Source organism: Solanum stenotomum, chromosome 7, assembly GCF_019186545.1.
Source record: "Solanum stenotomum isolate F172 chromosome 7, ASM1918654v1, whole genome shotgun sequence".
Lineage (NCBI taxonomy): Eukaryota > Viridiplantae > Streptophyta > Magnoliopsida > Solanales > Solanaceae > Solanum > Solanum stenotomum.
Window position 1 is genome coordinate 2,645,832 of NC_064288.1, and position 13,905 is coordinate 2,659,736.

At 32.3% G+C, this 13,905-nt stretch overlaps 3 protein-coding genes across 3 annotated transcripts in view; all 3 read right to left on the bottom strand.

Annotated features, from left to right (window-relative positions):
• Nucleotides 1–1,100: 1,100 nt before the first annotated feature.
• LOC125871086 (uncharacterized) lies at nt 1,101–11,249 on the bottom strand. The gene is made up of 2 exons (XM_049551682.1): nt 10,979–11,249; nt 1,101–1,801 (listed from the first exon to the last, which is right to left on the bottom strand). Exons 1-2 carry the CDS (start codon nt 11,207–11,209, stop codon nt 1,553–1,555), a joined length of 480 nt encoding a protein of 159 aa, XP_049407639.1. The 5' UTR covers nt 11,210–11,249; the 3' UTR covers nt 1,101–1,552.
• LOC125871089 (uncharacterized) lies at nt 5,211–6,323 on the bottom strand. The gene is made up of 2 exons (XM_049551684.1): nt 6,159–6,323; nt 5,211–5,589 (listed from the first exon to the last, which is right to left on the bottom strand). The coding sequence occupies exons 1-2, from the start codon at nt 6,321–6,323 to the stop codon at nt 5,308–5,310; spliced, it is 447 nt and encodes a 148-aa protein (XP_049407641.1). The 3' UTR covers nt 5,211–5,307.
• Nucleotides 5,211–13,905, bottom strand: part of LOC125871082 (uncharacterized) — a 26,089-nt gene continuing 17,394 nt past the window's right edge. The window contains exon 3 of the mRNA XM_049551677.1: nt 5,211–5,290. The gene's annotated coding sequence lies outside the window, so the exon portion shown is untranslated. The remainder of the gene's footprint in view (nt 5,291–13,905) is intronic.

A 13,905-nucleotide genomic window follows, 5' to 3' on the forward strand; every position in this document is an offset into this window, starting at 1 on the left:
GTTAAATTATTACTAAATATTAAAATGTGTTATTTTTTTAAATTGATTAAAAATGAAAGTGTGTCATATAAATTGAGACAAATGGAGTAGGAGTTTGCTTTTGTCAACAACAACAAAGCAACAAAAAAAAAAACCTAGACATATATTCCAGTTTGTTACGAATAAATTCTTGGGCTAGAGAGACCTAGCTGAAAAACTATTACTTGAATGATAATTGCATTTTGGATCTAGTATCTACTCCTAAATTATTAGTACCTCCGTCCTATAGAGGTGCGTTTTCTATTTTACATTGTGATTAAGAAATGAGATTATTAATTGATTAATCAACTTTATTGTTTTGTTTTTTGTTCCTATTAATTAGCCTTTTGAAAAAGAAATTTTTGAATCTTCAAAATTTAAACAAATTTTGAAAGGCCATATCAATTATATGGGTAAAGTGAAAAAAAATTAATTAATTCTATTCTAATTTAATAAGTGATCAAGTAATATAAATCAAATATTTTTTGTTAGATGTACATATCTAGTGTATTCAACCAATAAAAACAGAATGTGTAAAAAATGATGACCCCAGCTGGTTCCCAGTATTGCTAGAACCAAAATAATAATTTTAAAAAAAACAGAGGTTACCAAACTTCAAAGAATAAATCTGGGATAATTACTTCAATGAGCACAACTAACGTAAAAAAGATAGTTTGAAGCACAAAATATTCCGCGTTAATAAGATTCAGGAAAGGAAATCATATCTTTAGGGGTGTGATATAGATAGTGTACCTTAATACAATCATTAGTAATTATTTTTTATAGCTTAAACTCATGACCAATAGGTCGCACATTTTACCATTGCTCTAAAATAGCAGCACAACTAACACAAAGAAAGACATTAGCTGGTTTCCAATATTGCTTGTATCTCCACATTCCAAATTTAATTCATAACACACAAAGATACTCAACATCTATTATATATATAAACTTGTTGAAACTAACATATTGGAAGATCAATCGGCCAAAATAAGCATGAGCGGCTACGATATTTTAAGTTTCTTCCTCTCAACTGGAGAGTGCTTCCCCATGAGTTATGTGCCCGGAGTTCTGTCCCTGGCCCTTTCACCTTCCACGGAACCAGAAGCATGAAAGATGGAATCTAGCATTTTAGAAGAAAGTCTTTTTCTTTATTGATGTCGAACTTCATAACCTTCATTAGCAGATTCATTTTCTGTGCTTTTCCTTATCAAACTAGAAATAATAACTTTAACCTTAAATATACAATGTAATATTCAAGGCGCTTCATATGAACTCCTTGCTCCCACTTGGCTCCGTCCCTACTCCAATCAAAGGATGATAAAGTAAGTCTCATAATCCATCACTCACAGACAAAGTATAAACAAAAGCTTAATAGCCCCTCTCTTATTTTTTTTTCCAAAGTTCAATCTTTGCTAAAACATATAGTACTACTAACATACATAACAAATACATAGAGCACTAAACAAGTTATATCCTTATCTAAATTATTTTGATAGCTAAACATACAAGTTTGCTAAGATTGTTCAAAGTGCTAGCCTTGACCCCCACAAGCAATAGCTGTAGTTCTGATATCAAACTTGGATGGATCGATACGGTGTTTATGTTTATCATCAATATCATCATCATCATCATCATTATAGCTAGACATAATCTTGCTCTTGACGTGATTGATATACGTAGAAAACCTGGCATTCTCTGGATTATCTCTCTCTGGAAGCATATATACAGGGGATTCTGTTTTAGACATGGTTACTTCACTATGATTATATTCCACATGTACCTTATTTGAGACAAAAGACAAGTTTTGATCTTGTTGAGGAACAACTAGCTTGAATTCCGTGGCTCTAGCAGGGTCGCTTCTCTGATGATGATCACTGGTTGCTATTTCTGATTTGGGATTTCGGGAAAAATATCGAAAAATTGAAGTTAGATTTAGTGCTTTGAAAATCTTTTCACAAACTCCTTTGCCTTGAGATTGAGTGTGTTTGGTGATGGTTTGGTTCTTTTCCATTTTAGACTAAGTTTGGGAAATAGATAACTTTGGAAGAAGGTTGGATGCAGAGGAGATGGAGATTATATATTATGGAGATTGATTTATTTAATCATGTTTCTTTAAAAAGATTCTACAAGGTATAAAATGGACATTAGTCATTAAGGGAATCATATTCTTGTTTGATACTTGCCTAATTAACAAGATTCCATATGGATGGTTGCCACCTGTTGTATTGTATTGTATTATATTGTGTTGTTAGTTTAAATACAATATTTTATTTTAATTGTATTTTAAATTTTATTATATTATATTGTTTAATCCATCATTTTGTAATAATGACGAAAAGTCTTATATTATTTAAGATCAATTTGGTGTGATCGTATCATTATTTTTTAAAAAAAATTATGAAAGTCTAAAGAATAGTTAGGTCACACTTTCATGATTCGTATTCGTACTAAAAAACAGAATCAAAACATATTTTTACCATTATGTTCCAAAAGAGATTATGGACTTTTTTCAAAAAATCAAGATCAGTTGGCGGTACACCCTTTAAGGAATCCCACCAATCGGCTTCCTTAAGAATTTACTAGTTTATTGATTTGTACGCATGTCAAATTCCTTGGCTTGTGTTTCAAGACAGGTCAAACATGTCACTATGTGTTGGCCTTGTATTTGTCACTATGTACTGGTCTTACCCTTAACATTGTATGTTGTCAATCGGAGGACACATGTATTAAAAAAACATGGCACATGATGCAGTGGTGCAAGAAATATTTTTTATTCTATCTCGGAGAAAGTAACCCAATTTCTTGATAATAGTGAGAGGGTTATAATTTGGACACAAACAATTTGTAGACTCGGAATATTTTCTGTTCTTCTGAAATTCTGTTAAAGTATTTCTCCTTTTCTATCTTATGATTATAAATAGAATTGGGTTGTTAAGTTACTATTTTGAACACAATATAATAACAATTTTGAGGGTGTGGAGGCCGAAAAATAGAAGGTTAGTTAGTAGTCTGGGGGATTTCATTTCCTTTCTTTAATTTTAGTATTATTCCTTTTTTTCTCTTAGTTTAAGATTTCTATCACCACCTATCATTTTGTCTCGGAATTTTATTATGTTGTTCTTCTTTATGTTTGTTACTAAATGTATTTTTCACTATTTGTTCAATGGAGGAGGATCTTTTGACAACAACATTTCTTCATTCTTAAGGATAGGGGGGTAACACAGGTGTACCCACACGTGAGATTGCACTAAGTTTGTTGTTGTTACTTTTTCTTATTATCTAGTTATACTCCTATTTTATTTGTATCATTTTTTCTTGTAGATTTATTCTTCAAATTTGTTGATATGTGAGCCGTTTTTCCAATAAATATTATGCTTTTTCCTGGATATTTGGGTTCCCCCTTCTTCCTTACCCTATCAAGTCTTTATTAAATAACTCCAATGAGAAGGAAAAAAAAGACGTGAAGAGACATTATGCAATGATTGAAAGTAATATAATTTATTCAAATATTATATTTATCAAAATAATACAACTATGGAGCAATGTGTTACAACCATCCGAACAAAGTGGGTAGACTAAAGTACAATGGGTTCTTGCTTTGGAAAAGAATCTCACATTGATTGGTTTTGGAGTCTCTGTGAGTCTATGTTTATGATGCCAACAGGGTAGACCCCTTCTTTTTGGAAAATCAAGGAATTGGAGGGCACAATGTGTCAAAATCACTTTTTTGGCAAAATAATGGTTGGATATAGGTTGAAAAGATTTTCCAATTTTTTTGAGAATGAGCTTTTCTAAGTTGAATTACTTTTTTCACCTACAAAATTTCAATTATAATACATACTCAAAGAAATAGTGTGAATTGCATAATTTCGTAAACCATCAAGTCTTTGGACTCAAGTTGCGCTCAACATCATTAAGCTGAAGTAAGCGTGTTAACTAAGTCGAATCGGGCATTACAAATACACCTTCTCAATATACCGGATTGGGTTCCCCAATAATGGGATGGGCCTGTATTGGTCTCAACAGTAATTCCAAGAAAAAAAGGCATGTGACCCGTTAGGCAATTCTACCGGGTCTAATGGGCCGGGGCCGGGTTTTGGCCCGTCGGGCTGGACTCAGACATTTTTTTCATCACTGTTTATCAATTCGAAAGTTTGAGTCAATTATCAATATAATGTATTGTTATCTATTTAATTTTGTAACAATTTTAACTATTTTTGACAATAAATTGATTACATTTTATTATTTATATATACACTTTTAATACAACTAAACACACACACTATATACTATCTATTAATAATAGTAGAATGCTTACATTATATTATACATTTAATTAATTTTTTCATAAAATTAGTATAAATTCAATTAAATAATTTTGATTACTATATATAACCATATATTGAAAATTATACAAAAATATTATTAAAAAAAATCGTTACCAAGCTGGTGAATCAGTGGCTGTTGACCGGTCTCTTATCGGGCCGGCTTACCGAGCTCATGCCAAAAATTATCCGCACCGGCTCATTCCACTTAGTACGTGGGTCAGGTGTCAGTTTTGGGCTTACTCCCCTTAATGGGCTGAAGTCAGACAAATCGGCTCAATTGACAGGCTTAGGCCGAAGGCATGTTTGCCTAGGCATCAATCATAACTTTTTTTTTATGATCATGATATCCTGATCAACTTTCACGTTGCTCAACTAAATAATCTTTCAACTCATCAGTATCTCGTGTTTGAAATATTCTCTGATGCAGATCACTAGAGTCAGCTGAACAATCATGTATAAGTCGACTAAATCTATTTTACGTTGATTAAAATAGTTCTGTACACAAAACATTTCGTATTCATACAGAGTTCGAAGAAGGATTGCATTTCAAGATAGCGTAAAATAAGTGCTTGTATAGTCTCTATGATGGTTGGTGTGATATTTAGTTTATTGTGAAGAATAAATTAAATAACACATACAATAATTGGTACTCCCATCAAAAGTCCTTTAAGATGATAGAGTATATATGTCTTTAGCACAACAAATTAGTAATCGATACTTTAAACGTTACAAGGTTTCAAAATCAATAGGTGCAGAACTGCTACAATTGCTTTAGCGGGAGAAAGTTATCTTATACACCAAACAATAAAAAAACTTCTTTCCTTTTTCCAATATTCAATCTTTTCTATTACAAACATGAAGTATAATAAAAATCAATTTATATATAGCACTCAACAAAATTCTCCTTATTTAATTAAAGCATATGATAAAATTATTCATAACTCTGTGTGTAGTACTTCTAATTAATGTTGATCTTGGAGCGGTCAATAATATAGTTATGATGAGTGACTTTATGATCATCATCAAAATTAGACATATTTCTCATCTTGTTTTTGACACGATCAATATAATTAGAAAACCTTTCATTATCATCTAATTCATTTATTTGGTGATGATGAACTATAGAGATCATATTGTTCTTTATAGAGGACTTGTTCATAGCTTTCATTGGTTCAGTCTTAAACTTGTGAGTTGTTGCACTATTCATGTCTCCTCCAATGTGATTATATTCTACGAGGACCTGTTCAGACATAATATAACTAATTAAATAATATAATCTTGTAAATGAGATGATCATACTATTAACATTTTCACGTGTTCGATGTGGTACGTGAAAAAAAACTAGACGCACATATAAGGAGGCATAACAAATACATCAATTAACTAATATATGATTACACAATTTCAACATGTTATTAAATCAGGTAAGAGATCTTGGGTTCAAGTTAATTAATTAGCAATAAAGTATTTTCATTTGTTGGACCTAAAAGAGATAAAAGAAGAATCAGACTCACTCATGACATGAAGAAGCATGACACATAACAAGTACTCCCTCCATCCCAATTTATATCCGTTAGTTTGACTTGACACGAAGTTTAAAAAATAAAGATTTTTAAAACTTGTAGTCTAAAATAAGTCATAGATATTTGTGTAGCTAGAAATCATTTCATTAAATGTAAAATAAATATTTTACAAGTTAAATTATTACTAAATATAAAAACGTATTATTCTTTTTTAGACTGACTAAAAAGAAAAATAAGTCATATAAATTGAGACAACAAGAGTACAGTTTATTCAATAGTAGTATACCATGTTAGAGTCAGAAGACAAGTTCTGATATGTCCCTTGCGATGGAATTTGCTGGCGATTTAACTCAAGAGAAACTGGTTTTATATTCACTATTTTGATTTTTTTTTCACAAATTCCTTGGGATTGAATAGTACTATCGTTGATAAAGATTTGGTTCTTTCCCATTTCTAAATATTTTAGGAAATAACCAAATTTGAGATGGAGAAAACAGGGTTAGAACAGAGCAAATAAATAGGGAAGGGTTAAGGAATTTTAATTAAGTTTCTTGGAAACTTAATCACGTGTTACTCGTTTAGTGTGTGAATTGTTTAAATACTTTGAGACTAAAATTTCAAGGAGATATTCTTTATGGGCCATAATAGCAGACAAATTATCTTCATGATTCTACACATGGCTTTTAGATAGTCATTAAAGGGGATCATATTCGTGTCAATAATTAACTTTACCTATAATTTTCCTAATTAACATTAAGATGATGAGTACATGTGTTTTCGGGATACCTCAATTGGTTTGGAGGGTGGTCTTCCACATGTACTCAAATGCCTTCTCAGTTGAGTTTGTCTCATAAGGCTTGCCTAATGCGATTTACATATTCTGTGTAGTTTGCAGCCTATTACCGTGCTTACCTTAAAAGCGGCTGCGGTTAAAAAAAAGAAGTTAGAATGCATATATTACAACTATTAAGAAAGTGCAATTTGGTAAAGCTTTGGACCTACGTCACAGTGCGCTCGTATTAAAAGATCATCACCAAACAGAAAGGAGAAGCTTCAGATACTATACGTTCTCAAAAGTCTAATGTGTTGGAGACTCGGAGAGACAATGATGAGAGACAGAACTAGAATTTCGAGTTTATGAATTTTAAATTTATTTTATTAAAAGAAATTTATTGACGAATATAATATTTGTGTAAAAGCTATTAAATTTCTATATTTGTGTAAAAGCTATTGAATTTCTATCGTACTCGTAACGATAATGCGAACACCTGCCTGCATCCTTGGGTGTAAACAAAGACACAAAAGGAAAAGTAAGAATAAACTAAAAAAAAGCAATAGATCCCACCATTATAATTTGTAAAGAATTAAAGAAATATGCTGAAAACAAAGTGAAGAAAGAATAATATTTATGTGTAGTCTAATTAGGCCAATAAGGAAAGTTACTGTTGGATAAATCATAGATCGATTGTTGTCACGTATAATATATGATGAATATGAAACGAATACTTAAAAAATTCTTGATGTGAGACTATAAGTCATACATTTTTGCTATCGATTGGCTCACATTTGATGCTTTAAAGTGTCTTTTTGAGTATTTATTCTATGAATTATACTTGGAGAGTTTTCAAATCCCCGATTAGTGTTATGAACCAAGTCCAACCCAATATGGATATTAATGTCACACAAGTAGTTATTGGGCTGACAAGATCTATTGGGCCGAGAGCAACGAATATGTCCAGGCTAATTTGGGATTCGGGTCGAGTAGTGGGTGTGAGAACGGTTCCATTAAATGGGGTAGTGGTCAGCGATTTAGGGATTATGCATATTGAAGAAAATGTTTGTCCTCTCTTCTTCTTCTAGAGTCTAAATTTCTCATCCCCATTCTTATCTCGATCTTTAGTTACTTGTTTATTTCAATATTTCCATGATAATTTGGTTATTTGAGTATTGCAATTAGAATCTTAAATTTGTAATGGTGTTCCCGTTCTCTTATTAATATAGTGAGGATTTCGGTTTGTTACAATTAGCCTCAGTGTGGCGCCACAAGGCAAAATTCGGGTAGTTTTTTAGTTTGATCATTTTAAAGGGTATTTTCATCCCGGAACCTTTGAGAAGTCTATGAATACAACCCAAACTCATTTTTTGAGAGGTTGATCGGAGGAAGAATGCAGAGAAAGGAGAAGAACTTTGTTTTCGTAGGTTTTCATTTATTTCTTTTCAATTTAATCATTGAACAAATGCTATTCATGCATTTTTTATGTTGTGATCGAATCATGAAGGTTGTTGTATGATAATTGAATGCTTATACAGATTTTCAATATTTAGTTATTTACTTTTCTTGAGCCTAATTAATTATTTGATTCTTCGATCAATTATCGAATACTATCTGTGGCATCTAAATTGAACTCGAAAGAGAAAATCTGTGTGTATATAATAAGATAAAGTAGGGCTTGGTTGGGAACCTTAATTAGGGAAAGGTGAATAATTCGCTAACGTGGATAGAGATATACTCGTTAGCCTTATTTAGTTGATAGAGATGAAATGTCACATGCACGTCACTATCAATCAATGACCGTTAGGAATAGTCGAATAGGCTTAGAGTTGTTGACAAAAAGCTTAACATAGTATTATTAACCTACGACAAATAACTCAAGAAAATAATTTAGCGTGTGATTTGCTAATTCAACCGCATTGTTACAAGTACCATGATGATTGTTCAAATATATTGTTAGATATTTTAATTAATTAAGCTAGTTTCTGCTTTCCTAGTTTAAGGGTATATGGTTGCTATTTCCAAGTTACTGAAAACGTGTGACTTAGTAGGTCAGTTTTAATTTCTTTTATGGCTTAGTGGTTGAGATAATGTAGGATGTGTATTGCCTTTATAAAGGCTGTTCATTGTTTCAGTTTAGCGAGAAGTTTACTACCTCCCAAACTCTTTTGAGTTTATCTTGATTTCTTCCCAGTTTTCTAATAGTGGTATCAAGAGCCAGTGGGGGTGAACGTTCTTTAATTGTGAGTGAGCGATGGCTTCAGAGAGTTTTGTTCAACCTGCTATTCCACACTTTGATGGTCATTATGACCATTGGAGCATGTTGATGGAAAACTTTTTGAGGTCCAAAGAGTTTTGGGTAGTCATTGATAGTGGATTCCAAGAACCTATGGCTGGTGTTGTTCAAACAAATGCTCAACAGACAGAGCTTGAAGCATTGAAGTTGAAAGATTTGAAGGCGAATAATTATCTTTTTCAAGCCATTGATCGTTCAATATTGAAAACAATTCTTTGCAAGGATACATCAAAGCAAATTGGTGATTCCATGAAGAAGAAGTACTAGGGAAATGCAAGGGCAAAGCGAGCACAGCTACAAACTCTGCTTCTATAGTGGACACTGTAACAATTGGTTGCTTCTTGGAGCACCAAGAAACAACTCCAAATCCAAGCATAAACACATAGCATGAAGTGTTTTTCTTGTCTTCTTTATCTCCAGCAAAATTACTATCTGTAAAGCCAATTAACTCTGACTTGCCTTCTTTCTTGTATAGAATACCATAGTCAATGGCACCTTGCAAATACCTGAGAATTCTTTTAGCTACCAACAAATGAATCTCTTTTGGGTGCTCCATGTACCTGCTAACAAGACTAACATAATACATTATGTCAGACCCGGTGACTGTTAGAAACATCAGACATCCCACGAGTTGTTTGAAAAGAGTGTTGTCAATCTTCTTTTCTATAGGATTCTTTTCCAAATTCAGTCCCAACTCTGTTGGTGTTGTGACAGAATTGCAACTCTGCATTTCAAACCTTTGTATGTTTCTTGGACATAATTCTTTTGTGAAATAAAAATTTCACTACTTGATTGCATTACTTCAATGCCCAGAAAGTAATGCATCAAGCCAAGATCAGACATATCAAACTCAGTCATCATGGATAGCTTAAATTTTCCAAGAAATGCAGGATCACTCCCAGTATAAATCAAATCGTCTACATATAAGCATACAATCACAAGTTTTCCATCCTCAAGTTTTGTATAAAGTGTATGCTCGTATGGACATTTTCTAAAATTTTTCAGATTAAAGTATGCATCAATGCGACTATACCAAGCTTGGGGAGCTTGTTTTAGCCCATATAAAGCATTTTTCAATCTATAAACTTTATGCTCACTTTGATGCATCACATAACCATGAGGTTGATCAACATATACCTGCTTTTGCAGCTCTCCATGTAGAAAGGCTGCTTTTACATCAAGTTGATAAATCGGTCAATTGTTTTGAGCTGCCAATGCCAACACCAATCGGATGGTATTAAGTCTGACTACGTGAGCAAAGACCTCCTTGTAATCCACACCATACTCTTGCTTGTATCCTTTCACCACCAAAGGCACCTTGTACTTCTATCCCTGTCCCTTTCACCTTCCACGGAACCAGAAGCATGAAAGATGGAATCTAGCATTTTAGAAGAAAGTCTTTCTCTTTATTGATGTCGAACTTCATAACCTTCATTAGCAGATTCATTTTCTGTGCTTTCCCTTATCAAATTCGAAATAATAACTTTAACCTTAAATATACAATGTAATATTCAAGGTGCTTCATATGAACCCCTTGCTCCCACTTGGCTCCGTCCCTACTCCAATCAAAGGATGATAAAGTAAGTCTCATAATCCATCACTCACAGACAAAGTATAAACAAAAGCTTAATAGCCCCTCTCTTATTTTATTTTTTTCCAAAGTTCAATCTTTGCTAAAACATATAGTACTACTAACATACATAACAAATACATAGAGCACTAAACAAGTTATCTCCTTATCTAAATCATTTTGATAGCTAAACATACAAGTTTGCTAAGATTGTTCAAAGTGCTAGCCTTGACCCCCACAAGCAATAGCTGTAGTTCTGATATCAAACTTGGATGGATCGATACGGTGTTTATGTTTATCATCAATATCATCATCATCATCATCATAGCTAGACATAATCTTGCTCTTGACGTGATTGATATACGTAGAAAACCTGGCATTCTCTGGATTATCTCTCTCTGGAAGCATATATACAGGGGATTCTGTTTTAGAATTGGTTACTTCACTATGATTATATTCCACATGTACCTTATTTGAGACAAAAGACAAGTTTTGATCTTGTTGAGGAACAACTAGCTTGAATTCCGTGGCTTTAGCAGGGTCGCTTCTCTGATGATGATCACTAGTTGCTATTTCTGATTTGGGATTTCGGGAAAAATATCGAAAAATTGAAGTTAGATTTAGTGCTTTGAAAATCTTTTCACAAACTCCTTTGCCTTGAGATTGAGTGTGTTTGGTGATGGTTTGGTTCTTTTCCATTTTAGACTAAGTTTGGGAAATAGACAACTTTGGAAGAAGGTTGGATGCAGAGGAGATGGAGATTGATTTATTTAATCATGTTTCTTTAAAAAGAACAAGGTGTAAAATGGACATTAGTCATTAAGGGAATCATAATCTTGTTTGATATTTGCCTAATTAACAAGATTCCACATGGATGGTTGCCACCTGTTGTATTGTATTGTATTATATTGTGTTGTTAGTTTAAATATAATATTTTGTTTTAATTGTATTTTAAATTTTTTTATATTTTATTGTTTAATCCATCATTTTGTAATAATGACGGAAAGTCTTATATTATTTAAGATCAATTTGGTGTGATCGTATCATTATTTTTTTAAAAAAATTTATGAAAGTCTAAAGAATTGTTAGGTCACACTTTCATGATTCGTATTAGTATTAAAAAACAGAATCAAAACATATTTTTACGATTATGTTCCAAAAGAGATTTTGGACTTTTTTCAAAAAATAAAGATAAGTTGGCGGTACACCCTTTAAGGAATCCCACCAATCGGCTTCCTTAAGAATTTACTAATTTGTACGCATCTCAAATTCCTTGGCTTGTGTTTCAAGACAGGTCAAACATGTCACTATGTGTTTGCCTTGTATTTGTCACTATGTACTGGTCTTACCCTTAACATTGTATGTTGTCAATCGGAGGACACATGTATTAAAAAAACATGGCGCATGATGCAGTGGTGCAAGAAGTATTTTTTATTCTATCTCGGAGAAAGTAACCCAATTTCTTGATAATAGTGAGAGGGTTATAATTTGGACACAAACAATTTATAGACTCGAAATATTTTCCGTTCTTCTGAAATTCTGTTAAAGTATTTCTCTTTTTCTATCTTATGATTATAAACAGAATTGGATTGTTAAGTTACTATTTTGAACACAATATAATAACAATTTTGAGGGTGTGGAGGCCCAAAGATAGAAGGTTAGTTAGTAGTCTGGGGGATTTCATTTCCTTTCTTTAATTTTAGTATTATTCCTTTTTTTCTCTTAGTTTAAGATTTCTATCACCACCTATTATTTTGTCTCGAAATTTTATTATGTTGTTCTTTTTTATGTTTGTTACTAAATGTATTTTTCACTATTTGTTCAATGGAGGAGGATCTTTTGAAAATAACATTTCTTCATTCTTAAGGATAGGGGGTAACACAGGTGTACCCACACGTGGGATTGCACTAAGTTTGTTGTTGTTACTTTTTCTTATTATCTAGTTATACTCCTATTTTATTTGTATCATTTTTCCTTGTAGATTTATTCTTCAAATTTGTTGATATGTGAGCCGTTTTTCCAATAAATATTATGCTTTTTCCTGGATATTTGGGTTCCCCCTTCTTCCTTACCCTATCAAGTCTTTATTAAATAACTCCAATGAGAAGGAAAAAAAAGACGTGAAGAGACATTATGCAATGATTGAAAGTAATATAATTTATTCAAATATTATATTTATCAAAATAATACAACTATGGAGCAATGTGTTACAACCATCCGAACAAAGTGGGTAGACTAAAGTACAATGGGTTCTTGCTTTGGAAAAGAATCTCACATTGATTGGTTTTGGAGTCTCTGCGAGCCTATGTTTATGATGCCAACAGGGTAGACCCCTTCCTTTTGGAAAACCAAGGAATTGGAGGGCACCAATGTGTCAAAATCACTTTTTTGGCAAAATAATGGTTGGATATAGGTTGAAAAGATTTTTCAACTTTTTTGAGAATAAGCTTTTCTAAGTTGAATTACTTTTTTCACCCCCATAAAATTTCAATTATAATGCATACTCAAAGAAATTGCGTGAGTTGCATAATTTCGTAAACCATCCCGTCTTTGAACTCAAGTTGCGCTCAACATCATTAAGCTGAAGTAAGCGTGTTAACTGGGTCGGATCGGGCATTACAAATACACCTTCTCAATATATCGGATTGGCCTGTATTGGTCTCAACAGTAATTCCAAGAAAAAAAGGCATGTGACCCGTTAGGCAATTCTACCGAGTCTAATGGGCCAAAGTCGGACGAACCGGCTCAATTGACAGGCTTAGGCCGAAGGCATGTTTACCTAGGCATCAATCATAACCTTTTTTTTATGATCATGATATCCTGATCAACTTTCACGTTGCTCAACTAAATAATCTTTCAACTTATCAGTATCTCGTGTTTGAAATATTAACTCTGATGCAGATCACTAGAGTCAGCTGAACAATCATGTATAAGTCGACTAAATCTATTTTACGTTGATTAAAAGAGTTTTGTACACAAAACATTTCGTATTCATACAGAGTTCGAAGAAGGATTGCATTTCAAGATAGCGTAAAATAAGTGCTTGTATAGTCTCTATGATGGTTGGTGTGATATTTAGTTTATTGGGAAGTATCTATCTATATATAAAAGGAGAAGAAAAAGTGCCACGTGTCAGCACCACAAAAAAAGAATTTATTAATTATTAAAATTAATTTAAAATATAAAAATCTAAAAATAAAAATTTCAATTACTACAAAAAAAACTGTCTTTTAACGTTGAGAATTTTTCTTCTTCTTCCTCTTTTTTTTGGAAGTTTTCAAATTTAATATTAATTATTTATTTAAAAATAAATTTTAATTATATAACATATTTGAAAGAACTACCCACGTTCTATGGAAAAAACATATATTCATAATATATATATATATATATAT